General features: G+C 44.9%; 1 protein-coding gene across 1 annotated transcript; it reads right to left on the bottom strand.

Moving 5' to 3' along the window:
• Positions 1 to 1,877: 1,877 nt before the first annotated feature.
• Positions 1,878 to 4,494, bottom strand: LOC148478377 (uncharacterized). The gene is made up of 4 exons (XM_088455533.1): positions 4,431 to 4,494; positions 3,345 to 3,751; positions 2,349 to 2,673; positions 1,878 to 1,930 (listed from the first exon to the last, which is right to left on the bottom strand). Exons 2-4 carry the CDS (start codon positions 3,747 to 3,749, stop codon positions 1,878 to 1,880), a joined length of 783 nt encoding a protein of 260 aa, XP_088311659.1. The 5' UTR covers positions 3,750 to 3,751; positions 4,431 to 4,494.
• Between the last annotated feature and the right edge of the window lie 22,642 nt (positions 4,495 to 27,136).

Here is a 27,136-nt window from a genome sequence, read left to right as displayed (position 1 = left end):
ATAAATTCATCTTTGTTGACGTTGGCAAAAATGGAAGGTCTTCCGATGGTGGGTCTTTCCGAGAGACCGTCTTTTTTGAAAGACTAATGAAGAATCAGCTAAACATTCCTTCGGGATCGCAAACGAAATATGGTTTAAATTTTGTTTTTGTTGCCGATGAGGCATTTGGCCTTAATGAAAATTTAATGAGGCCTTTTCCTCAAAGGGCATTAACACCTGAAAAAATAATTTTTAATTACAGATTATCGCGTGCGAGGCGCACTGTTGAGAATGCCTTCGGCATAATGGCGAATAGGTTTCGCATTTTTCATACTTGTATAAATTTCCGGCGAGACAAAATCGAGTGGCTTGTCTTGGCATGTTGTGCCCTACATAATTTGCTTCGAGTCAAAAGAATTGGACAACCGCCTGCCACAAACTCATTGCCTGTCAACATTGACCATAGTGAGGAAAATATTGCCCTCACATCTCTAAATCCCCCAAGATTTCCCTCTGCGGCCTCTGCCCGGGCAAAAGAGGTCAGAGAGAAATACTTAAATTATTTTAATGGTGAAGGTGCCATTTCATGGCAGGTTTAAATATGATCTGGAATTATGTTTCTTGATGTTTGTAAAAACTGAAAAATAATAAAAAAAATTTCACCTTGTGTTTATTTTTCATGTTAATATTTAATTTAATTTATTTTTTTGCAAAATTAGATTAATAAATACTTTAGTAAACCGAATTTTAACAATGAAAGTTAACTATTCAGTTTTAGGGGCCAAATTCAGAGGCGGTCGTAGGATGCAAGCTTTCATTCTGAAACAGGGCGGCGGCTTGCATCCTGAACGGCCGCCTCCATGTCGCCGGTTAGGCTGTGGGTCAATATCCACCGCTGTAACGGCCACTATTGGTGATGGTTGCAATGGTCAAGACCATCGCGACCATTGGGGGTAATGACTACACCTTAAGGTAGGGTCTCATCAACCTTAAGCCCCCGAACAGGAAGCTCTCCAGTGACATTATTGATGAAGTCAGTGGGGCTTCCCACCAAACAGCAAGCGTTCTGGCAGGAACGCTGCCGTTTGGCCAGGCACGCCCCCGTACCACCAAACAAACGTAGCAAACTGTCACTCAACATCGACAGCTTGTCCCGTCAGCTAGGAGACCCCTAACGACGGGTCACCTTCTGAATCAGGGCCCTCCTACCTGTTTTAGGAGCGTCCTCATGGACGCTCGCATAGCTGTGGGTTACCACCCACAGCTATAGCGAGCATCCATGAAGGTGGTTGCGATGGTCTTGACCATGGCGACCATTGGACTTGCAACGGAGACCCTGCGGTAGGGTCTCCCAGCCACAAGCCCTGGAGAAATGTTGACACTAGTGATGTCAGTGGGGCAGGCTTCAGACGGTAGGCGTTCCCATGGGAACGCCTCCGTCTGGCCGGCACGCCCACCTAAAGGGAGTGCGTGCTGTCAGTCACCATTGATAGCACGCCCCCTTTGGTGCAAGACCCGGACCAACAGATTGGCTGTCGCAGTCCGGGTCTCGCGTATGTGCACGACGGAGCAGACTCCGTCCTGCGCATGCGCATTTGGGTACCAACTACTCGCTTGTGAACGTACTGCCGCTCGCGAGCGGGTCTGAATTACCCCCTCAGTACCCTAAATAACGCATTATGACATTACAATTTTTAAAATCCGTTAAATAAGAGACCACGCGATTTTTTTACTTTTTAAAAAAAAAATATTTTACTTTTTGGACAGGATTCATTGAGACTAGACTTTAAGTGCCTCTGGAGACAAGATTACACAAATAGAGTGTGAAAAATAAGGCATTTGAGGAATACACCAATACAGTACAGAACAATATTCCTGATGTGAACATTTGAACAGGTTCAAGAACAGAAAACAGGATCTGGGCCCCGGTTTTGAAGGAACACAAAAAATACTTTAGAATCACAAAGAACAAGATACCAGGAGCAGATGAGGTGGAGTAGCCATCGCTATTGTACTACGACCATGCTACAGTCCACCATGAAACAAAGAGCCAAATCAATACAAGGAGTGATAAGTTTTTAAAAAATGAAAAATAACAACTGCCAATTTTGTAATAATTTATATATTTAAAAATTCATCTTCGCCAAATACAGTGGAGCGAGCACTGCCCAGTGCTGTGTGAACACCACTGGATGAAGTACTGGGAAAGACAGAAGGGGGCGAGGGGGTACGCGACAAAGAAAAGGGGTGGGACTGTAACGGAGAAGGGTTTTCTTGATGTGGATCCGCGTAAGATTCGTGAGGGACGGTGAGGTTGCCTGATGTGGCCGTTGGGGTGGGCTGCTGTCTGTTATGTAAGACAATGGTACTTGCCATACTCAAGTCCCCCTCAATAGCATGTACCAATGCCTTATAAACTAGACGTTTGAAAGGCTGGACCTGTTCCGGAGGAATGGTCCGCATTTCAATGGCGAGATTTTGGCCAAATATTTGATTATCATCCGGGGGTTTGGAAAGAACCTCCTCCGCATGTTTTAAAAAAGTATCACTCCTTGACGTTCCCGAAGTGGATGCTTGTGTTGTCCCTTTACGCTTCTTAGCGGGCGGCTTGGATGGCGGCTCAGCCACTCGCACAGGGACTTCCACTTGGGGCTCGCAGGACACTGGGTCAGGATCCTCTACCGCCAGCAGTAACTTAAAAGAAATGAAAATAAATCAAATTATAACATCAATAAAAACATTAAAAAAAAATTCTGTAATAAAAAGGCTAGGTTGATTTTAAAAAAAATTTTGTAAACAATAATATTTCACAAACCTGCAAAAAAAATTTTGGCAATAAAAATATATTACATATTTAATGTTATAGTTAACACATGCGTAAATTATATTCAACATAAATGACCCACACCCACATTTCTGGTGTCATAAACAATAAAAAAAAAAAACACAACAGGGATTAAAAAGTCAAAATCTTTATAGTTGTAAAAAACCCTTTACATTTACCCAACCTTACCACTCCTTTAGCGTGCATAACCTGAAGCTCCCCCTTTCCCCAGCCTTACCCTATACCTCCCAACCCCCCTCCCCTCAGAAACCCTTAACCAGTCATTCCCCCCCCCCACAACTATCCCTGCCCGGCTTAGCAGTGACATGGATACCATGCGTCTGGACTCATGCGTAGTTAAGGCATCGGGATTACGACGCCTGGCTTTTATCCACTGCAGGGTTTAAACATTTGGAAAGGCGAAGGTTGGCATTCCAACCATCGGCCTCCAGACCGATTACTGATTAAAAAACATGACTACATTTTGATTTTTTTTTTAAAAGTGACATTTTAAAAAAAAAAATAAAAAAAAAAAACTTACAGAATCCTGACTCACGGTGTCCTGTGGTACCACATCTGGTGACTGTGGCACCAGCGAGCTCCGGGAACCTTGACTTGGCTCTTGATCCAAGGTAAACAGCAGCAGGTCGTAGTACCATAACGATGGCTTTCTCACCTCAGCTGCCCCTGCTCCGGATCTTTGCGAATCCAAGTATTTTTTGTGTTCCTTCAAAAACACGGTTCGCAGACCCTGGATTCTGTTCTTGACCCATTCAATGGTCACATCAGGTTTATACGCTGTACTGTATTGGCGTATTTTCTCAAATGCCTCATTTTTCAACACTCTATTCATGTAGTCTTTTCCTTTCAGTCTCCAGAGGCACTCATTAGCTTGATATAGCTCAATGAATCCTGTCCAAAAAACAGTGTCTTTGGATGAAGGCATATCTGAAAATTTAAAAAAATAAATAAATAAATATATATAAATTATTTTTTTTATGAGACAAAATAAAGATATGCCCCCAGTATAATTGCAGCCCCCCCCAGCACATGCTGTGCAATGCCCCTATTAGTCATGCTGCCCCCCTCCCCCTCCCATGCTGTGCAATGCCCCCATTAGTCATGCTGCCCCCCCCTCCCCCCTCCCATGCTGTGCAATGCCCCCATTAGTCATGCTGCCCCCCAGCACATGCTGTGCAATGCCCCCATTAGTCATGCTGTCCCCCCTCCCCCCTCCCATGCTGTGCAATGCACCCATTAGTTATTATTCTGCCCCCCCTCCCCCCAGCACATGCTGTGCAATGCCCCCATTAGTCATGCTGCCCCCCCTCCACCTCCCATGCTGTGCAATGCCCCCATTAGTCATGCTGCCCCCCCCTCCCCCCTCCCATGCTGTGCAATGCACCCATTAGTTATTATTCTGCCCCCCCTCCCCCCAGCACATGCTGTGCAATGCCCCCGCCCCCCCCCTCCCATGCTGTGCAATGCCCGCATTAGTTATTATGCTGCCCCCCCTCCTCCTCCCATGCTGTGCAATGCCCCCAGCATTATGCTCCCTTTACTTATGCTGACTCTTACCTAATAATGACCCCAAAAACATTGGTGGACAGTGGGGGACTTTACTTACCTTTTTTTTTGGCAGGACCACGCGCAGCAAACTTCCTCCAAGTTGAATAGCTGTAATGGCTGTGTCTGGCTCTCCGCGCGCCGCAATATCGTTATCTTTATCGTTTGATCGTTTGGCAAAAACATGCCGAACGATTAAACGATAACGATAAAGATATCGTCCTAATCGTGCTGCAAGTACCCGCGATGAACAATGTCGAAAACGACCAGCGGGAGCGTGCATCGCTGGTCGTTTTTGACATTGTGTTTAACGATTTTTGAACGATCAAGCGATTACGATATCGTAATCGTTTGATCTTTCATTAAAATCGCCCAGTGTGTATGCACCTTTATTCTAGCACAGTGGTCGCCAACCTTAATTGGGGTGTGAGTTACTCGACACAAATTAAACCTCCTGAAGAGCTACAGTACTAAAATTATAGAAAAAAATATCTGACTAATAATTGAACAATTGAAGGTCATTTACTGAAAATGAAATAAATGTTTAATAGAACACAATGAATGTAATTAATACAGAGATATCGTTGCAATTTGTAAATAAAGTTTAAGAACAGGCACATTTCACTGTTAATTACCGCCAGGGCTGCTGTGCGATTTTCCGGGAGGACTGGGCAGGAGTCACTTGCGGTGTTTGTCACGTATTGTGCCAGGTGGAACCACCGGGAAGCATGTCAGGTGATCGTAGCGGCTATGGCAATCACTTGACTCGCTTCCATGTGGCTCCACCCACGGCGTTGATGCCACAGGGGAGCATGCATCAGAGGTCACTTCAACCTAGTGGGCTCCTAGCTGACTCGGCAGTACTGCAGCTAGGCGAGCTACCAAAATAAAGACTGCGAGCTACCAGTAGCTACGGGGTTTGAGACCACTGTTCTAGAATATAGATTCCCAACGCAGGCAGGCAAACAAGCTTTGTGGGATTTCATTCCTGTAATTATTTTACTGAATTATACATGTTAAAGGGGACAAGAAACAACTTTTTCCCACCACAAACCAGGGGTCCTGATTTTCTAATTTCAAAATAATTGGAGCACTAGTATATCCTAATCAGGGGAAAATGGAAAGTTGGACACATTTTACATACAGTATACGGCTTCACTTCAGAGATTGGCAATGTACAGACTTTGAGGAGGGCAGTTTTCCCCCTCTCTTACTCCTCAGCACCTCTTTGTGATTGGTGTGTAACTTTACTATACAGGCAGCAGCACAAACCCTTGCATCTCCTCCAACACCATTTGGGCCACTTCACAGAGAATATTTGTCATTCACATTAGTTCCTGGAACTTACAGTCAAAATTCTCTAATAAACACGCAAGGGTTAATTTTTTGTCAGAAGCCAATTAAAACACCAGAAACAAAGCAAGGACAGCCATCAAAGGCACAGGATGGAGAGCACAGTTTCCACCTGATTCAAGGGTCTGTGTGCTATTGAGAGGTACTAGGTGGGCATGGACAAATCCGAAAGGCGTGACCACCAAACTCCCAACCAGAGTTGCCTACCCTCCCAAATCTCCCTCTACCCCGTAAAGTAGATTGAATCCCCTGCATTCCCTCTGTCCTGTCTAAAAATCCAGACTGCGCATGCGTGAGTCCGGAGGTAAAGGGGGCGGGATCTGAGTTTAAGACGCAGGGGCGTACTCACCGGGTGCAGGGAGGCAGGAGTCTGGCTGCTGCTAGCCCGGAGGTCTCCTGGACACGCCTTCCCCTGCTCACACACTGCTGCTCCCAGCATTCCCTGGCCAGCCTGTGATGACAGAGGACAGAGAGGGGAGGAGTCGATGCCGGCAGACACTGAAGACAGAGGAGCTGCCTGAGACTGTGAGTGTAGAGCTCACTGCAGCTCCTGCCAAATGTATAACTCATGTCAGTGCCGTGGGGGAAGGAGGGAGATCTATTATTGTGTGTTTGTATGTGTGTGTGTAGTAATGTGATGTATGTGTGTGTGTAGTATGTGATGTATGTGTGTGTGTGTGTGTGTGTGTGTGTGTGTGTGTGTAGTAATGTGATGTATATGTGTGTGTGTAGTAATGTGATGTATGTGTGTGCGTGTGACTGTGTGTGTGGTGGGTGGAATCTTCATATCATGTGTGTGACTGACTGGGTGTCTGTGTGTGAGAGACTGTGTGTGTGAATCTATTCATGGGATGTGTGTGAGACTGTATGTGTGTGACTGTGTGTCAATCTATTCATGGGATGTGTGTGTGAGACTTTGTGTGTGACTGTGTATATGAATCTTCATGGGATGTGTGTGTGTGACTGTGTATATGAATCTTCATGGGATGTGTGTGTGTGACTGTGTGTATGAATCTATTCATGGGATCTGTGTGTGCGACTGTGTGTATGAATCTATTCATGTGATGTGTGTGTGTGAAACTGGGCAGGAGTCACTTGCGGTTTTTGTCACGTATTGTGCCGGGTGGAACCACCGGGAAGCATGTCAGGTGATCGTAGCGGCTATGGCAATCACTTGACTCGCTTCCATGTGGCTCCACCCATGGCGTTGATGCCACAGGGGAGCATACATCAGAGGTCACTTCAACCTAGTGGGCTCCTAGCTGACTCGGCAGTACTGCAGCTAGGCGAGCTACCAAAATAAAGACTGCGAGCTACCAGTGGCTACGGGTTTGAGACCACTGTTCTAGAACATTTCCAACGCAGGCAGGCAAACAAGCTTTGTGGAATTTCATTCCTGTCATTATTTTACTGAATTATACATGTTAAAGGGGACAAGAAACAACTTTTTCCCACCACAAACCAGGGGTCCTGATTTTCTAATTTCAAAATAATTGGAGCACTAGTATATCCTAATCAGGGGAAAATGGAAAGTTGTGCACATTTTACATACAGTATACGGCTTCACTTCAGAGATTGTACAGACTTTGAGGAGGGCAGTTTTCCCCCTCTCTTACTCCTCAGCACCTCTTTGTGATTTGTGTGTGTGTGTGTGTGTGTGTGAATCTATTCATGGGATGTGTGTGAGACTGTGTGTGTGACAGTGTGTCAATCTATTCATGGAATGTGTGTGTGACTGTGTGTATGAATCTATTCATGGAATGTGTGTGTGACTGTGTGTATGAATCTATTCATGGGATGTGTGTGTGGGACTGTGTGCGAATCTATTCATGGGATGTGTGTGTGAGACTGTGTATATATCTATTCATGGGATGTGTGTGTGCAACTGTGTGTATGAATCTATTCATGTGATGTGTGTGAAACTGTGTGTGTGTGTGAATCTATTCATATAAATGAATGTGTGTGCCTGCTGGGGAATCTATTAATGTCAATATGGCAGGGTAGAGATGTATTAATGTCAGTGGGGGAGCTAGGGTGTCAGCTTATAAGAATACATACGCCCATAGGTGGAGCAGACCACACCCCCACAATGGCGCATCACATTCTGCAGCCATTTGCAATCTCCCTCAAAGTCATTTTCAAAAGTAGGCCTGTATGCTCCCAACCCCCCCTCCCTTTCCTGAAAATGCTTTGCATGGATATGAATAGGGTGCCACACACTGCAAAGAGGGACATTTGTCCCCCTCCGCAGATGGCCTGGGCACCCGGTGGGCCCTTCAAAAAGGCCAGGTCCGGGTAATCCCCCCGAAACACAGTGGCAGGTGGGGAGTTTGACTGGGGCGGTACACCTGTCAAACCGTAATGCAGGTGTCCTAAGGCGAGATCAGGGAGGACAGAAACCTCCCGTGGAGCAGAAGGGAGGTAGGGGTAGCCCAGGACCTTCTGCCTTCTATTCTCAGTTGTGAAGTCTTTCTACTAATCTTATAAACTCAGAACCTCACAAACAGCTATGGTTATGTTGCAACTAGTGCGCATCACTGCCCCCTCTGCACATGTGGCCCGTTCCTCGTTACCATATTACCAATCCGGTTACTTACACCTTCAATCACTGAGCCCGGGGCTTCCAAATAACAGAAGGGGCATTACACAGGTTTGCAATTTCATTAAAGAGTACGTAATTTTCAAACAATTTGTCTTCAAAAGGTACTGTCATCCACTTACAGTGATGATATGATGACACAAAGAAAAGGTACCTACCTAGACAGACTGCTGGACCCAGGGAGATGAAACAGCAGCCAAGAAAGCAAGCTGAGTTCTTTTCATGGGTAATATTTATCACAACCTGCATTTTTAATGTGGATGTGATAAATATTTTTTTGTGTAAATTATCAACATGAAAATTAATATTTTCACTCGAATTTATCCATTTTCTCTTGCCAGGATACAGATTCTGATTAAAGCTCGTCCTGTAGAAGAGCTGGAAGCAGTGTGATAGCGTAACACTTTCACAAAGCTTTCTGGATAGGGTCCCCCGCAGTCAACGTGCATTTGCGGCCATCGGCTGGTGCATGCCTCACTGGGGCCGACAGAGAGGGAACCAGGGGATCTCTCTCTGGAAGAATTTGCAAAACTAAAGCCTTCAGGCTTCTATGTGATGTAAATTACCGGCAGCCGGGATGCCGGCTGTTGGAATCCTGACTGTGGAAGCCCGACCCAGGACTAAAGATAGGCGTCGAAATCCCGACAGCAGGCATCCCGAACGAAGGTAAGCGGGGACAGTTTAGGTGATAACCGCGGGGGTGGGGATTAGGATTAGGCACCCCTGGGGGGATTTAGGGTTAGACACCCTACGGGGAGGGTTTGGGTTAGGCTACAGGGAAGGGGTATTAGGGTTAGGCACCACCAGGGGGGGTTTAGGGTTAGGCACCACCAGGGGGGGTTTAGGGTTAGGCACCACACTGGGAGGGTTAGGTTTATGTTGCAGGAAGGGTTAGTCATCACCAGGGGGAGGTTAGGGTTAGGCACCACATAGGGAGGGATTAGGGGGGGAGGGGTAGGGATGGTATACTTACCACCCCTGTTGGGCTCTTCAGTTGTTGGGATCACGCTGTTGGTATTTGAACCGGTGGCTATTGAGCCGCTGATATTTTATACCAAATCCGCCTCTATAGGCAAATGCCATCTGGAGATGGTGTTACCTATCCGGGCCAAGCCATACAAATCAGTCTGTGTAGCATTTGTGGTCAGAAATGGAGGGACAGCGGCAGCTATTGGAGATATCTGCTGCGATCCCATCATGGTACATCTGGGGGATCCTTAATACACTGCTCAAAAAAATATAGGGAAGACTAAAATAACACACCCTAGATCTGAATGAATGAAATATTCTTATTAAATACTTTACATAGTTGAATGTGCTGACACCAAAATCACACAAAAATTATGATTGGAAATCAAATTTATTAATCCATGGAGGTCTGGTTTTGGAGCCACACTCAAAATTAAAGTGGAAAAACACACTACAGGCTGCTCCAACTTTGATATAATGTCCTTAAAACAAGTCAAACTGAGGCTCAGTAGTGTGTGTGGCCTCCACGTGCCTGTATGACCTCCCTACAACGCCTGGGCATGCTCCTGATGAGGTGGCAAATGGACTCCTGAGGGATCTCCTCCCAGTCCTGGACTAAAGCATCTGCCAACTCCTGGACAGTCTGTGGTGCAATGTGGCGTTGGTGGATGGAGCGAGACATGACGTCCCAGATGTGTTCAATTGGATTCAGGTCTGGGGAACGGGCGGGCCAGTCCATAGCATCAATGCCTTCGTCTTGCAGGAACTGCTCACACACTCTAGCCACATGAGGTCTAGCATTGTCTTGCATTAGGAAGAACCCAGGGCCAACCGCACCAGCATATGGTCTCACAAGGGGTCTGAGGATCTCATCTCGGTACCTAATGGCAGTCAGGCTACCTCTAGCGAGCACATGGAGGGCTGTGCGGCCCCCCAAAGAAATGCCACCCCACACCATTACTGACCCACTGCCAAACCGGTCATGCTGGAGGACGTTGCAGGCAGCAGAACGTTCTCCTTGACGTCTCCAGACTCTGTCACGTCTGTCACATATGCTCAGTGTGAACCTGCTTTCATCTGTGAAGAGCACAGGGCGCCAGTGGTGAATTTGCCAATCTTGGTGTTCTCTGGCAAATGCCAAACGTTCTGCACGTTGTTGGGCTGTAAGCACAACCCCCACCTGTGGACGTCGGGCCCTCATACCACCCTCATGGAGTCTGTTTCTGACTGTTTGAGCAGACACATGCACATTTGTGGCCTGCTGGAGGTCATTTTGCAGGGCTCTGGCAGTGCTCATCCTGTTCCTCCTTGCACAAAGGCGGAGGTAGCGGTCCTGCTGCTGGGTTGTTGCCCTCCTATGGCCTCCTCCACGTCTCCTGATGTACTGGCCTGTCTCTTGGTAGCGCCTCCATGCTCTGGACACTACACTGACAGGCACAGCAAACCTTCTTGCCACAGCTCCCATTGATGTGCCATCCTGGATGAGTTGCACTACCTGAGCCACTTGTGTGGGTTGTAGACTCTGTCTCATGCTACCACTAGAGTGAAAGCACTGCCAGCATTCAAAAGTGACCAAAACATCAGCCAAAAAGCATAGGAACTGAGAAGTGGTCTGTGGTCACCACCTGCAGAACCACTCCTTTATTGGGGATGTCTTGCTAATTGCCTATAATTTCCACCTGTTGTCTATTCCATTTGCACAACAGCATGTGAAATTGATTGTCAATTAATGTTGCTTCCTAAGTGGACAGTTTGATTTCACAGAAGTGTGAATGACTTGGAGTTACATTGTGTTGTTTAAGTGTTCCCTGTATTTTTTTGAGCAGTGTATTTACAGGTTTCCCCTAAAATGTGTTTTTTTCATTGGGATATCCTGCAAATATTAAATGATAAATAGGCCCCATATGCTGGGGACACACTGTGCAATATATTGTTCGTACAGTTGTGAACAATGCATTGTTAAGTTTGTCGGCTCGTGTTTACACACAATATATCAGCAAACGTCTTTGTTCATAGCTATATTGTGTCGGACGTGCAGCACATTGGATGCAGTTATCTTACAGCTATATATACTGCACATCTGCTGGTGTATGGGCAACCCACCACCATGAACCATAAAGTCTGCAATTCCCGTTTGCCTGTACCAGGTTTTTTGAACAGACCAGAAATATCCATCAAGCACATAAATGTACTAGTGAGTCAATCGGCGAGCATTTGTTATTAACCAGGTTCGCTCCCCACAAAATGACATCGGCTCCTGTCTGCTTATACAGAGGCAGCAAGTACACCACTTATTTATAGATGGACATTTAGTCCAGATAACATGCTAAACCAGAGCCTGCAGAAATACTGGTGTTTGATTAGTGGGGACAAATAATAATAATTCTTACAACAGATAAGAGGAACTTTTTCTTTTTAAGAAACTTAGATTTGATAGTTTATGTTCCTAAATATCTTTTATTAATGGTGTATATTTGCATGATTTTAATATGCAAGCTTGCTATACATGTACAGAATGGATATATTTGTTTGTGAGCAATAAATGGATTTTTCATTATATACACCTGACTTCTTAAAATGAAAACCCGCATTATACTGTAGTTGTAGATTGCTCTGAATCAGTTGAGACGACAGGGCACCGGAGCTGTGGTCATCGTGTCTTTACTGCACCAGAACTAACTCAGAACGAAACAAACAAGATAAAGGAGGTTTCAGGGGCAAAGGCTGGATGGCAAGAAGGTCACTTCCCCTAATCGCTATACACATCTAATCAGTGTTTGACTGGGGCATGAAGGGCCCACCAGATAATGCGATGGAAGGTGCCCAAGCTTAAGGGGTATGGCCAGCCACTAGAGAGAAGGCTCGTGCAGTCAGAGTAGGCAGGGCAGCAGAGCCTCCCCTGTCATACTCCTGAGACTTGATATAAAAATGATTAGAATATTACAACGAAGATATTTATAACTTATAAACATCTTCTTTGTTTATTGTAATTATTTTTATAGTTAACACTCACTAGCTTTGTGGAGCTCCCTGGGACTGCAGGGAAATGAGAGATAAGGCAGCAACAGCTCAGCTTCGCTTCTGCATATTCAGACACTGCTTGCAGAGCTTAGGGCAGGGCCACACCATGGGCAGTAAGCTGCACAGAAAGAGAGCTAATAGATGCAAGCCTCTGAGTATGGGGAAGGCTTGCCTTGGGCACTTATGGACATGTGACCAGGAAGTGAACTTTAGTGTTTAGAGATCGGAGCTCAGTAAGCAGCAGCAAGAGAAAACACAGTGATGTAGGTAAGAGAATCATTGGACACTGAAGCTTGGTGTAGTGAGGGGAGAGTTACAGTGAGTAGGGGGTAAGACAGGCTCCCAGCACTCAGGTCCATCTCTACATGTGCCTCCCCAGCCATTGACCTAACCGCACATCACTGCTACAGAAGGATTTAGCCAACCATTAGAGAGACCATTAGAAAGGAGGAAGCAGGTGTGTACCAGAACCACCCACTTTGATTGTCAGGAAGGCTAATATTGGTGTAGTTTCTGCTGAAACCAAGCACCCAAGTTCATCACTGATCCTGTAACAATGTATAATTTGAGTGTATGGTCTGAAACCTGACCCATAGAGAAGGGAGTGGGGCCTACAGGCAGTGGGTCTCACTGGGGATTTCCCCTGTACACCTGCGTGCCAGTCCAAACCTGTCTACGATAGTAGTAATGAATCCTCACAGCTAATTGCATTTGCCCCTAAAAGATTAAGTGGTGTATTTACTAAGCAGTGTTAGGAGACAGAGTGAAAAGTGATAAGGTGTGTTTTCTTACACAGCCTGTGAGATGGCAGTTAGGAGCTGATTGGCTGGCACCTTATCACTTTTCACTCTGTCTCCTACTACTTAGTAAATAGACCCCTTAAATTCAAATATTTTACTAAAGCAATATAGGGCCTGATTCAGAGATGTACGCTAATTCCGTTCCCACTACGTCTTTGTTAGGGATGTGTGCCGGATTATTTTTGCCGCATTTGGATTTGGTTCTAATTCGTCGTCCGGCTTTGGATTTGGATTTGCCAAATTGCAGTGACTGGATTTGGATTTGTTTTTTTTACAAAAATGGAAAAAAAAAAGCTAAAATCACATAAATTGGGCTTTTTTTTCTTCCTAGAGTGTTATTAACCTCAATAACATTAATTTCCAGTCATTTACAGTCAATTTAGACCACCTCACAGCTTATAATATTGTTTTCACCATTATTGGCCAAAGGTTGCAGTGAGCTGACTAGTTACCAAGTGTCAGCGCAGCGGCACAGACACCACGGTTTAAAGCACATCTATGAAACATTGCCACACAGCAGTGGCAGAAATGAAAGGTAGTGCAAGATGGTTACGGTGCTTGTATACACAGTGGGCTTATGCCCAAGCAGTCACGGTGCTTGTATACACACAGTGGGCTTATGCCCAGTCACCAAGCTTGTATACACACAGTGGGCTAATGCCCTGTCACAGAGCTTGTATACACACAGTGGGCTTATGCCCAGTCACCAAGCTTGTATACACACAGTGGGCTTATGCCCAGTCACCAAGCTTGTATACACACAGTGGGCTTATGCCCAGTCACCAAGCTTGTATACACACAGGGCTAATGCCCTGTCACGGAGCTTGTATACACACAGTGGGCTTATGCCCAGTCACGTAGCTTGTATATACACACAGTGGGTTTATGCCCTGTCACAGAGCTTGTATACACACAGGGCTAATGCCCTGTCACGGAGCTTGTATACACCCAGTGGGCTTATGCCCAGTCACGTAGCTTGTATATACACACAGTGGGTTTATGCCCTGTCACGGAGCTTGTATACACACAGTAGACTTAAGCCCAGTAAAGTTACGGAGCTTGTATAGACACAGTGGGCTTATGCCCAGTCACGGAGCTTGTATACACACACAGTGGGCTTATGCCCAGTAACAGAGCTTGTATACAGTATACACAGTGGGCTTATGCCCAGTAAAGTCACAGAGTCTGAGTTATATGCCCAGTCACAGAGCTTGTATATAGCTCAGTAGTGTTTACTCTAGCTCCGGCGGCAGGCAGGGCGCCGGAGCTAGAAAGGGCAACATTGAGGGCCCCTTTTCGTGTGTGCCCGAAAAGGGGCGTGGTCATGAAAAGGGGGCATGTCTATAAGACGCGTCCCCTTTTCGTCATACTTGGGGGCGTGTCCAGCGCTTACGGGCATGCCGGGCAGCCCCCAAGCGCTGCAGAAAGGGAGAATAGATGCCGGGCGCATGCGCCCAGCGTCTACTCTCCGGCGGTGACCGGGTCACCGCATGTTTCTCCACCCGCGGGACACTGCATCCCGTGGGTGAGAACGGCACCCGCAGGCTGTGAGGGCAGGGCGCTTTTTGCCCTCCTCCTGGAGGGCAGGGTGCTTTTTGCCCTCCAGAAGGAGGGCAGGGCGCCGCGCCCCGCTAAAACAGCCTAGCGGGAACGCTAGCTCAGTCACAGAGCACACACGGGAGCTCATTCAGACCCGCTCGCAAGGTGTGATCGCTCGCTGGCAAAAAGGGGCCGGATATTTAAATTAAGCGCTCGCACTGCATCACGTAAGGACACCCTCTATGTCTCAGCGAGCTACAGCAATGAGCGCTCGCTACTGTATAAAGACGCCCCCTTACCACTCGCAACACTCGTCATCTCCGGGAAATGAAGGATTAATCGGGACCATTGTTAGCCTTAACCTGCCGCAAGCACAGTGATCAATGTACAAGGACGCTACTTTGCTAATTATGCACGCCCTTTAAACTGCGTTTTGGTGGCCTGACACTCCTGCGTGTGCACGTCCACTCCCCGTTCACAAGCACCTTCCCCTGTTACCACCCACAAAAGGCACTATCTGTCACTCAGAGCAGCGACCTGATAGTGGCTTACGTGCTGCAAATCTTTTCACAGCGAATGGCTTGCACACTACGAATTATACGCATGCGCAGATTGTCGAAAATCGCTCAGAGCGAGCGATCGCGCCTTAGCGAGCGGGTCTGAATTAGGTCCACAGTGTAGAAGTCATGGTGGTTTATAATATACTGTATGTATCACAGAGGGCTAATGTCAGCGGAAAGAAGTTTGAACTACTACTAGTACACTAGTACTACTAACTCGTCCTCTCAGCGAAATGGTGCCGATTCCCGAGCGCCGCGCCTTTTCTAGAGGCCAAACGTCACCTGGGTCTCGCGAGAATCCGAGTCTCGCAAGAATCCGACATCGGCCGGGTGACGTTCGGCCTCGAGGTGGAATCTGAGTTAGACGGGAACACCCGAACTTGCGTTTGGGTGGACTCGGATTCCACCTGTTCAGAGTGGTTTGGATTCCTCGGAATCCGAACTGCTCATCTCTAGTCTTTGTACGCAGCGGCTGTGTGAAAATATGCAAATGTACTTTAGAATGTAAGCTCTAGCGAGGAAGGCCCTCTTCCCTCTTGTGCTTCTCCTTACTTTATACTTTCTTCTACTCCTTACTCCCCACAAGGGCACCTAACACTTGGTTGCTGACTCCCTGCTGCTTATTTTGAGTGTTATGATCGCTAATGCAGCAATGTGTATAAAGTTTATAAACCATATCCTTGTACTGCACTGTATTGTACTGTAAGTCACTGGTTCATATATTTATGTACTTTGCAAGGCGCTGCAGAACACTTGTGACTCCATATAAATAAAGGATAATAATAATAATAAAATGTCAGAGCCGCCAGGATTTGTATTGAAACGCCCACAGGCAGCATTGCAAATCCAAGCCACTGCGTACAAAGAGGCAGCATCAATTGCAGTTCCTTCAATACCAACCTTCTGAGTATTCCTATGATTGTGCAGAATGGCTATATGTACTAAGATGTAGGAGACATTTTTGTTGAGTACAGGATCGCAGATGCAGGCTTTGACACACCAGGAAAATGGTTGCAACAGGAGTGTGTTTTTTTTTGCCACTTCCCTGTTACCGCCCCCAAACGGTCCCTGAATGTCAATCACGCTGCAGGTAAAAAGCGAGTGAAGACTGTAATGTACCTTGACGCATGCACCATGCAACTTAGGCGGATGTACAGTTTACTGTTAATGGTGTAAATATCGGCTTTGCGTACATCTCTTATTCAGGGCCACAATTCAATATCAAAAGAAAAGTAAAATAAAATTATGAAGAAAAATGAAAAAATGTAGGCCCTCATTCAGACCCACTCGCGAGCGGCTGTCCGCTCGCAAGTGGGTCGATGGTCCCCACTGCGCATGCGCACGACGGAGGGAGCTCGTCGTGCGCATGCGCGAGACCCGACGAGCGAAGGACTTTCCTTCGCTCGGAGTGGCTCATCAAAGGGGGCGCGCTGTCGATGGTGACTGGCAGCACACCCCCTTTGGTGGGCGTGCCGGGGGCGTTCCTGCCAGACGGAGGTGCCTACCATCTGAAGCCGGCCCCACTGACATCACTAGTGATGTTAGTGGGAGTGATTTTGGCTCTGATAGAGCCAAAATCACTCCTGGCCTTGCGGTTGAAAAACCCAACCGCGCGCTTTTGCTCGCAGTTTCGATGGTCGCGATGGTCTTGACCATCGCGACCATCATCCTGCACGCTCGTATATGCTGTGGGTGGTGACCCACAGCTATACGAGCGTCCAGGAGGACGCTCCATATTAATGGAGGTGGGCCCTGATTCAGAGCGAGTGCTCTGGTCAGAGCGTCCGGCTCTGAATCAGGGCCTTAATTCACTAACCGATAAGTAGCCGAATTGCAAATGTAACAAAAAACAAGCAGAAAGAAAAAATTATCTATTTATTAATCTCTATGCAATCTGCAAAAATGATTTCCTTTGTTAACAGGAAATTGTGCAGAGTGTGTTCCCTATTCACCATCAATGTGATTTTGAAAGATGTAATTCAATGGTTTGGCCAGATTCCAATGTTTTTCTTGTGTTCTGCTCCCACCACATGTTTTGGTAAAATAATTCTATGAAAGTACATTGGAGTTGTAGTAATAACTGCAAGCATTGAAATGGGTCATATTATAGCTCAACAACTAACATGACAAGAGTATCCACCTACAATAAATTGTAACTTCTATAAGATATAGGACAGATCCTAGACATCCACATTCACCATGAGAACAAAACCTAGCTGATAGCATAATTCAACTGTAAAGCTGCCTACACACATAAAGATTTTCTGTCCATCCATCCAACTAGTTGATTAGTTGGAATGAAAATCTGGTAAGGTATGAAAGCAAATGACAATCAGCAATTTGCTCCCAAACACCAGAAAATGGACAAAAACTTGTTTGAACAAATTGTTTGGATCTTGTCTGACGGCCATTTTCATCTGTTTTCTGGCATTTAGGAGCAAATTGCTGATCATCAGTTACTCCCATACGTTACCAGATTTTCATTCCAAAAAATCGACTAGTTGGATGGTTGGACAGAAAATCTTTACGTGTGTATGTAGCTTAAGTCTGCAGCTGTCAATGCAAACAGTGAACAGAATAACAACTGAATGGGATGTAGTTAGCTGACTGGCATCTGGTGTGCCGGTGGTCTAAACCCCGGCGGGGGAAGCCCAACACAGGATTTAAGATAGGTTTAGGCAGCATAGCGGGGTTAGGTTTAGGTTTTGGGGGGAAGTTTAGGATTAGGCATCCCTAGGGGGGAGGGTTAGGCACCACTGGGGGGGGGGGGGGGTTTAGGGATAGGCACTAAAGGGGGAGGGTTAGGTTTAGGCACGAAGGGGGGAGACTTAGGCACTAACGGGGAGGGTTTGGGTGCGGGGTGGGGAGGGTTAGGCTATTGCTGAGTTTATCCTTTCCACCTCCAGTGGCTGCTGCTGTGCTGTGTCCATCCACTCCCTGTGTCCAGTGGCTGCTGCTGTGCTGTGTCCATCCACTCCCTGTGTCCAGTGGCTGCTGCTGTGCTGTGTCCATCCACTCCCTGTGTCCAGTGGCTGCTGCTGTGCTTTGTCCATCCACTCCCTGTGTCCAGTGGCTGCTGCTGTGCTATGTCCATGCTAACTTTAGTATTATATGCTACTTCTATTGTGCTCATCATGGTGTGGGCTAGGGAGGGGGGTTTCCAGGCAACCGTTTACCTCCCTGTGTTTTCCTATGGCTGCTGTGTCCATTCACTCCTTTACTAGTCTAATTGTCACAGTAGTGCTGCATTGTGATTCCGCAGGCCATACCTCACTGGGATATAAGCAGTGTGACTCTGCAGTTGTCATTTGCCCAAAAAAAGTAAAAATAAAAAAAATTGTTTATACCGGTACATATACTATATATATATATATATATATATATATATGTGTGTGTGTGTGTGTACATAAATATGTGTGTATGTATGTATAAATATATACTGTACGTACACACACCTGTCCCTCGCTCCGTCCTGCCCATCCCCCAACTAACATTTTTTTTAAACTATACTATAATTTTTTTCAAAAACATCCCCACAATTGTCATTTCTTTTTAATTATCACATTATGTAATTAATGGCTATTTAAACTTGATTTTAATATTTTGCTAATAGAATTATATTAATCATGTTTAAATAGCTCTTATTTACAACATTTTTATAAACCAGTAAAGTGGATAATAAGTTGATCCCATTCAATTTCAGATTTTAATTTGTTGCACAAATTATGATTGATGAATTTATTGAACATGCTTTTAAGCCCAAAGCATTGTGAGCAATATAAAAAGTCCCTTAATTGCATTTTTATGTAATTTTAAGATGGAATATATAAGAATAAATAGAAACCATGAACGGGGCATCTAAGACAAAATATAGTTACAATTACAGAAATGTATATACAGCATGAAGATAAATGTCTTTCTTTATATACAGGATTGGGATGTATATCTTAGTGATCTGTGACACCAGGCATTGTTTGTGTATGTCCTGTTCCTGTTCACTATTGTGTTCTCACTAAATACAACAGACCATGACTGCCTTTGTTCAGTCTCACAGCGTGTGCCACCCATTTTACCCGGCTGTAGATCAGGCCCATCGTGAACTCCTGCAGTCAGTAAACTGTAGACATGATGAAGTGTAAACCTTGTTGGGATTTCCTGAATACTGTAACATAAATAAGATGACAAAGGATTCCATTGTTTATAAGCAAAACAAAGTTGTCTGTGCCATATCCACTAGATACTGGACAATATACAGTATACCCATTTAAACTGCTGGCATTGCACTCAATAAGCAAATGTTTTAAACACAAATAAAAATCAATCCTAAATTACAAAGAGCAAAACGGCCAATGCGCAGCACAAAATCCTTTTTGTTTGGTCCTCAATTTGCCCTGGTGCACCTTGATCTCTACATAAGACATGGGGTTTTAGCATCTGTTGCTTTGTGAAAGGGCAGACAGCCATTCTCACATTACAAAACCATTTAAGTTTGTACCAGCTCCAAGCTGGCATAGATTGGATCTCACCCTATACTTTTCAAGAAATTCATTTTACATCATCCAAATGCCGTAGGGTCCATTTTTATGTACACTTTATCCAATGTAACACAAAAATTTCAAACACACAAAAGAAGAACATTTAAAACATATCACCATACAGTATACTAAAATAAGATACTGTACAAATACAGCTAATCTGAGCAGTAAAATGAAAAGAACTTGTATTAAAGAGGTAGGGGCTTGGACTTTCGATGCGAACACTTTTGCAGAGCGCATTTCTCCATATTTTCCCACCTCCCTGGTTTTCAAAAGTGCCTACACTTCTAGTTTGCAGAAGTGTCTCTCCACTGCGGAGAACAGATATGTAACTGTAACTGCATTGGGTGGACAATCTAGAATCACAGGGGCAAACTCAAGGTGAACTTTGAGCACACTTAATACGTGAGGTCCTAAATGGTACAGGTTTTAACATGGGTGTCCCATTGCAGTAAAATGGGACACCCTGATGACCCAGGGCGGTTTGTTCCATGAGGCAAGATGAGAACCTCATTTAAGGTGGTACTTTACCAGCATTGACAAGGTTCTCATCTCACTTCATGATCCACTCGGCTGTTATTCTGGTGACTGACAATTCGAAAGGTGCACAGGCCAAAAGAATGACAAGTACTGTATACCTGCTCTACTCCCTGCACTCCTCTTATTGGGATGCGGTTAATATCCCGACAATCGGGATGACTGCTGCTGGAATCCCAGCACCGGAATCCCGATCTCCAAGAAAAGACATGTGACGGAAAAGACCGGCGACGGAATCCCGACAGCACTGCGGATGCCAACGCCACTATCCTGGCAGCCGGCATCCTGATCATAAGGACACTGAGGAGAGGTAAGTACTAGCCACAGGGGGGGAATAGGTTTAGGCACCCCTGGGGGGACTTAGGGTTAGGCACCCCCCCGGCAATGTTAGGGTTAGCTGCGGGGAGGGGGGGTTAGGTTTAGGCACCACCAGGGGGAGGTTAGTGGTAGGCACCCCACCAGGGATGGTTAGGTTTAGGGTGCGGGGAGTTAGATTTAGATACTCCCCGGGGACATAGGGTTAGGCACCCCCCCCTGGAGTGTTAGGGTTAGGCAGCACCAAGTAAGGGTTAGGGGGGACAGGGGTAAGGTTAGACTACTTACCTTCTCCTGTTGGGATCTCTCTTCATCAGGATTCCGCTGTCGGTATTTCACCCGGTGGATATTCCGCCACCGGGATATCATACCCAACCCCTCTTATCATGTCAGTGTTAGTAGACAGGCTATATACAGCCATGGCCAAAAGTTTTGAGAATTACACAAGTATTGGTTTTCACAAAGTCTACAGCTTCAGTTTTTATGATGGCAATTTGCATATACTCCAGAATGTCATGAAGAGTGATCAGATGAATTGCAATTAATTGCAAAGTCACTCTTTGCCATGACAATGAACTTAATCCCAAAAACAACATTTCCACAGCATTTCAGCCCTGCCACAAAAGGACCAGCTGACATCATGTCAGTGATTCTCTCGATAACACAGGTGAGAGTGTTGGTGAGGACAAGGCTGGAAATCAATCACTCATGCTGATTGAGTTAGAATAACAGACTGGAAGCTTTAAAAGGAGGGTGGAGCTTGAAATAAATAATTGTTCTTCCTCTGTTAACCATGGTTACCTGCAAGGAAACACGTGCAGTCATCATTGCTTTGCACAAAAAGGGCTTCACAGGCAAGGATATTGCTGTTAGTAAGATTGATTCTACATCAACCATTTATCGGATCATCAAGAATTTCAAGGAGAGAGGGTCAATAGTTGTGAAGAAGGCTTCAGGGTGCCCAAGAACGTCCAGCAAGTGCCAGGACCATCTCCTAAAGTTGATTCAGCTGCGGGATCGGGGCACCACCAGTGCAGAGCTTGCTCAGGAATGGCTCTAGGCAGGTGTGAGTGCATCTTCACGCACAGTGAGGCGAAGACTTTTGGAGGATGGCCTGGTGTCAAGAAGGGCAGCAAATAAGCCACTTCTCTACAGGAAACACATCAGGGACAGACTAATATTCTGCAAAAGGTATAGGGTTTGGACTGATGAGGACTAGGGTAAAGTTATTTTCACTGATGAATCCCCTTTCAGATTGTTTAGGGCATCTGGAAAAACGTTTGTCCGGATAAGGAAAGGTGAGCGCTACCATCAGTCCTCTGTCATGCCAACAGTAAAGCATCCTGAGACCATTCATGTGTGGGGTTGCTTCTCAGCCAAGGGAGTGAGCTCACTCACAATTTTGCCTAAAAACACAGCCATGAATAAAGAATGGTACCAAAACATCCTCCAAGAGCAACTTCTCCCAACCATACAAGAACAGTATGGTGACGAACAATGCCTTTTCCAGCATGATGGAGCACCTTGCCATAAGGCAAAGTGATAAGTAAGTGGCTCGGGGAACAAAACATCAAAATTTTGGGTCCACAGCCAGGAAACTCCCCAGACCTTAATCCCATTGAGAATTTGTGGTCAATCCTCAAGAGACGGGTGGACAAACAAAAACCCACAAATTCTGGGAGACTAAGCATTGATTAAGTAAGAATGGGCAGCCATCAGTCAGTATGTGGCCCAGAAGTTGATTGACAGCATGCCAGGATGAATTGCAGAGGTCCTGAAAAAGAAGGGTCAACACTGCAATATTGACTCTGCATAAACTTAATGTAATTGTCAATAAAAGCCTTTGACACTTATGAAATGCTTTTAATTTTACTTCAGTATTCCATAGTAACACCTGACAAAAAGGTCTAAAAACACTGAAGCAGCAAACTTTGCGAAAACCAATACTTGTGTCATTCTCAAAACTTTTGGCCATGGCTGTACACCATACACTACAGTACTGAACATTCTATACTCTACAATACACTATTGACCCCTCTATACCCACCACTACATTACGGACCCCACAAAATTCTACTCTACTGACCCCTCTATACCCTACATCTACATCACTGACCCCTCTATACCCTACATCTACATCACTGACACTTCTATACCCTACAATGGAGATGTGAGGGTCCGGATTTCAGAAATCACACCTGAATTTAGGGGTTCCAAGTAAAACTGGGTCAAGGCTCGGATTAACTTTTGTGACCCAGTTCGACCCGTCCCAGTTTGGATCTGTTGCCGGTTTGGAACTCGGATTCAAAACCGAACTCGGGTTTTGGATTTGGACACTTTAGCTGTTTCTATTGATTTTTATCGATTTTTATCAATTTATAGTCAATTTTTATCGATTTGTATCCGAATCCGAAAACAAAGCACTAGAGGGTGGTTTTGCAAAACCAAAACACGAAGATGAATCTAGATCCAAAACTAAAACACGGGGTTAAGACATACATCTGTACCTTACCTTCATTTTTCAACTAATGAAGCTTATGTAAGCAGCATCAGAGTATTTGACCTCTGACCTTTGCCTTTTTTACCCAGATTGTGTACTTAGGCCCTGATTTAGACCCGCTCGCTGCCGCAGGCAGCTCGTAGGGTCTGTGGGCGTGTTATTCATCTGGCCGCTCTCAAAGCTGTGGGAGACCTTCCATTTACTGTAGCTTAGTCCTTCAATTACTCACCTTCCAAAGCGGTGTTTTCTTCCTTCAGCATCGGGACCCGGTCTCCTGCAGCAGGGTTAGTATGTGAGTGTTTGTGAGTGTATATGAGTGAGTATGAGTGTGTGTGTGACCCCCCCACGTGTGTGCCCCCTTTTCTCTGTAACTGGCGTTGGGAGAACTACATCTTCCATCAGCCCTTGCTCCTCCCACCAATCCAGGAGCCTCCCAGCAGCCCCCTCCCCAGTGAAAAGATGGAGGGGAGAACCCTGGGGACCTCCGGACATGTAACTATTTTATTTTTTTCACGCGCCGCATGGTTTTCAGCTCTGCGGCCATTTTTGTTATTGGATACCGCAGGTATCGGGAGCGCGCATACGAGCGATAATACAAAATTGGGCGCAAGGTTTTTTACCTTGCTAAATCTCGATTTGTGGCTGTGATAATATACAAATGCTGGTGTCAGCCTTCCCTTGGTGTAGAAGCCTGCGTCTGACTGTGCAAGGACTGAGACGCCCACTATCAGTGTCTCTGCACACTGTAATTCTTTAGAAGCCACCATCGCTCGCAGCATCGTCACTTGCACCAGACCTATGACTTGTGCAGTTTCTCAGTCTGACTATGGTCTCTGTGCTGGGGCATTTTAAGAAAGGAGGGGTCTCTTGTGCAGCCTTCATGTGTGTCCCCTCCTCTCAGGCAGTGCAGTATACACTGGCTTTGTGCCACACATGCGCAGGTCTCCGGGAACATTTAATCTATTTCTCATATATAGTCATACAGTCTATCCAAAATAACAATATATATAGAATGAATTGGACATTTATATTACATGTCCAATGTATTATATATATCCCAGCATTCGTGGCTCACACAATACATATAGTCCAGGGATGGAACCACATAGTAACATCGTGTTTGGGTTCATAATGTACAGAATTGTGCTAGCAGTAATCCGGTGGTTGCGAATAGATTGTCGCACATTGCGGCAAGCTGATATTAGCAATGCCGAATTTATGTGTAATAATAGCATATAAAAATGGTTGATTTGAGCTAGTTTTTTGGAGGGAACCCAGAGGTGAAGTCCAGTAACAGCATCCTGAGCCTAGGCATCGCCCACTGTTTGAACCATCCAATGACCCCCAGTGAACTGGAAACATCCTGCCCCTGGACCAATGAAAGATGACATAGCCTGCTATTATACACACCCATAATTTAACTGTATAAATTAAGCTCCCCTGATCCAGAGAGCAGTAACTGTATTCTACCAGTCATCTGGTGACGACTGTACTCTGGAGCTAGGGAGCGCATGTGAACATATGTATACTGGTTTGTAACTCTGACCTCTTCTATTGAACTATATTGTACCACTTTATAACTTTTAATAATAATGTCATATATACTTTAAATACAATATTACTTTTGTGCGTTGGACCATAGAAACTGGTGTGTGTGTGTTCACTTGCTTTCACATAAGGTTATTATACTGTCATATATATATATATATATATATATATATATATTGCACTGTAATTCACATTGTATTTTGATATTAAGATAGCAAATATTATGCACACTGTTAGTGTTACAATATGGGAAGGTATTGCGTATGCATCACACCTTGCATACACTGTTCATCCTCATTTGCATATCGCCATACGCCAGGTGCATCCACTTGGCGCCAACAGCCATAGAGAGATTTAGTAGGATTTCACTGACTTCTCTACTGCTCATGCGCAAATCTCCAGGGAAATGGCTGCCATGCCATTTTCCTGGTAATTTCTGTCTTCTGCACTGGCTGACGTGGGACTCCGGAGAGGTAAGTATATTTATCTGGGTGCAGGGTATGCAGTGTGCACCACACAGCCTGCACCAATTAAAGATATGCCATTGCCTTGTTGGCTAAATCTGTGCATATGGGAACGTACTGTAGCTGCTTTTACAGACACACCCACGACACTCCCATAACACGACCATGATACAGACTTTTTGAAGTTCACTTCCAGATACCTCCCAGTAGCACAGGAATGCCCGTCACTTTGCCGCCCCAATTCTGATTGCATCTGTCCTGTTGGCAGCAAACTCGCAAAACTGTGGGAACGGCCATGGGAACCAGATTTGCTCCGCGTTACACCAATCTCTACGTGGGTTGTGTCGAGGACCAACTAGTGTGGGAAGGCAGGTTCCTTGACCACCTGGTTCTCTATGGCCATTACATAGATGATCTGTTTATTATATGGGATGGGGACTCAGTCACAGCTTCTCATTTTGTTCGTTCTCTCAACACCAACACTTTTAATTTAGTTTTCACTCACACCTATGATACCACCAAGATCAACTTTTTGGATGTGACCCTGGAGATTCTCAATGACAAGATCCATACGTCCAACTATATTAAAGATGTTGGCACTGATGCTTATCTACACTTTCGAAGTTCTCATTATATGCCTTGGAAAACGAATATTCCGAAGGGCCAACTACTAAGGCTTAGGCGAAATTGCTCAACTAAAGAAGCTTTTTTAGAGCAATCTAACAAGATGTTAGAATCCTTTGACAGTAGAGATTACCCTCAACATATTTTGGAGAAGGCATTCAATGAGGTATTAGCTATTGATAGAAAATCCCTATTAGTTCCTAGAAACAAACACAAATAGAAGCCGAAAACGAGAGAGTTGGCCTTTATCACAAAATTTAATAACCAATCCAATGCTATCAAACAAATTATTAAATCAAATTATCATATACTCAAAATAGATCCCATCTTAAATAAACACCTTCCCAATGATCCAGAATTTATATTTAGAAAGAATTGCTCTCTGAAAACAATTTTAGCTCCAAGCAGCTCCAAGCTTTATGAAATCCGATACGAGATTTAATACTCAGGGAGATACGCATAATATCTGGTTAACTAATAGACCAGTAGGTTTTTTTAAATGTGGAAGTACAAAATGCACTATATGTAAATATGTTATCAATAAAACCATGACCATAGTGACTATGGCTGGGGATGAAAAAAGAATAACTAACTTTATAAATTGCAATACGAGCTGGGTCATATATCTTTTACAATATGGATGTGATTTGAAGTATGTGGGACGAACAACGAGACCCTTAAAAGTGCGATATATGGAACATCGCAGGAATATCCTGAATAAAACACACAACCACAGCATTCCAAAACATTTTAGGGAGAAACATGGGAGTGATCCTAGTTCATTAACAGCTATAGGCTTAGAATCCATTCCACCGACCACACGAGGAGGGGACAGATTCAGAAAATTATGCCAACAGGAGATCTGTTGGACCTTCCAATTGATCTCTCTGTTCCCCAGTGGATTAAATGAAGCCTTGGAATTAAATGTCATCTTACAATGAGCTGTGTTTAGGGGGCCCATTTTCTTACATACCTTTTGACTCTGTCCTGTTTATTTTGGTTGGGATTGTTATTGTTTTTATTTGGGATGTGTGTCTAGTATTTTCAGTCGACAATTTTGAATTCATCCACTCTATTTATCTATCTATCTGAAGACACCTAGAATCAATAATTATTTTAGATTTTTATAGATCCATTATGTTTACTATAGATTACGGTCCATTCATATTGTTCCACCCTATTATTGCTATTGACTATTGTGTATAGTATTCTCTCTGATTATATATCTATATTTAACATTTTTTTAGCATCCTTGTTAATTCTGACACGTCAGAATTTATATTGTCACTCAGCAAATAGTGTCTGATCGTTTATTAGTATTAATGTGTAAATTCACTGTATCATAATAATGTGTTTCATTCTTATGGCTTGTATCTGCTGCTTAGCAACAGATTGTCTGTGTT

The sequence above is a fragment of the Taudactylus pleione genome, unplaced genomic scaffold (genome assembly GCF_031769625.1).
Source record: "Taudactylus pleione unplaced genomic scaffold, aTauple2 ptg000659l, whole genome shotgun sequence".
Classification (NCBI taxonomy): Eukaryota; Metazoa; Chordata; class Amphibia; order Anura; family Myobatrachidae; genus Taudactylus; species Taudactylus pleione.
The sequence above is the reverse complement of the archived record's forward strand: the minus strand, read 5'-3'. Positions and strand labels throughout refer to the sequence as shown.

Coding starts and splice junctions, on each gene's coding strand:
- LOC148478377 (XM_088455533.1), bottom strand. CDS start 3,749: ATGCCTTCATCCAAAGACACTGTTTTTTGGACAGGATTCATTGAGCTA. Junction 2,674..3,344: donor ACACCGTGAGTCAGGATTCT/GTAAGTTTTTTT, acceptor ATTTCTTTTAAG/TTACTGCTGGCGGTAGAGGA. Junction 1,931..2,348: donor GGGGGACTTGAGTATGGCAA/GTACCATTGTCT, acceptor GTGATTCTAAAG/TATTTTTTGTGTTCCTTCAA.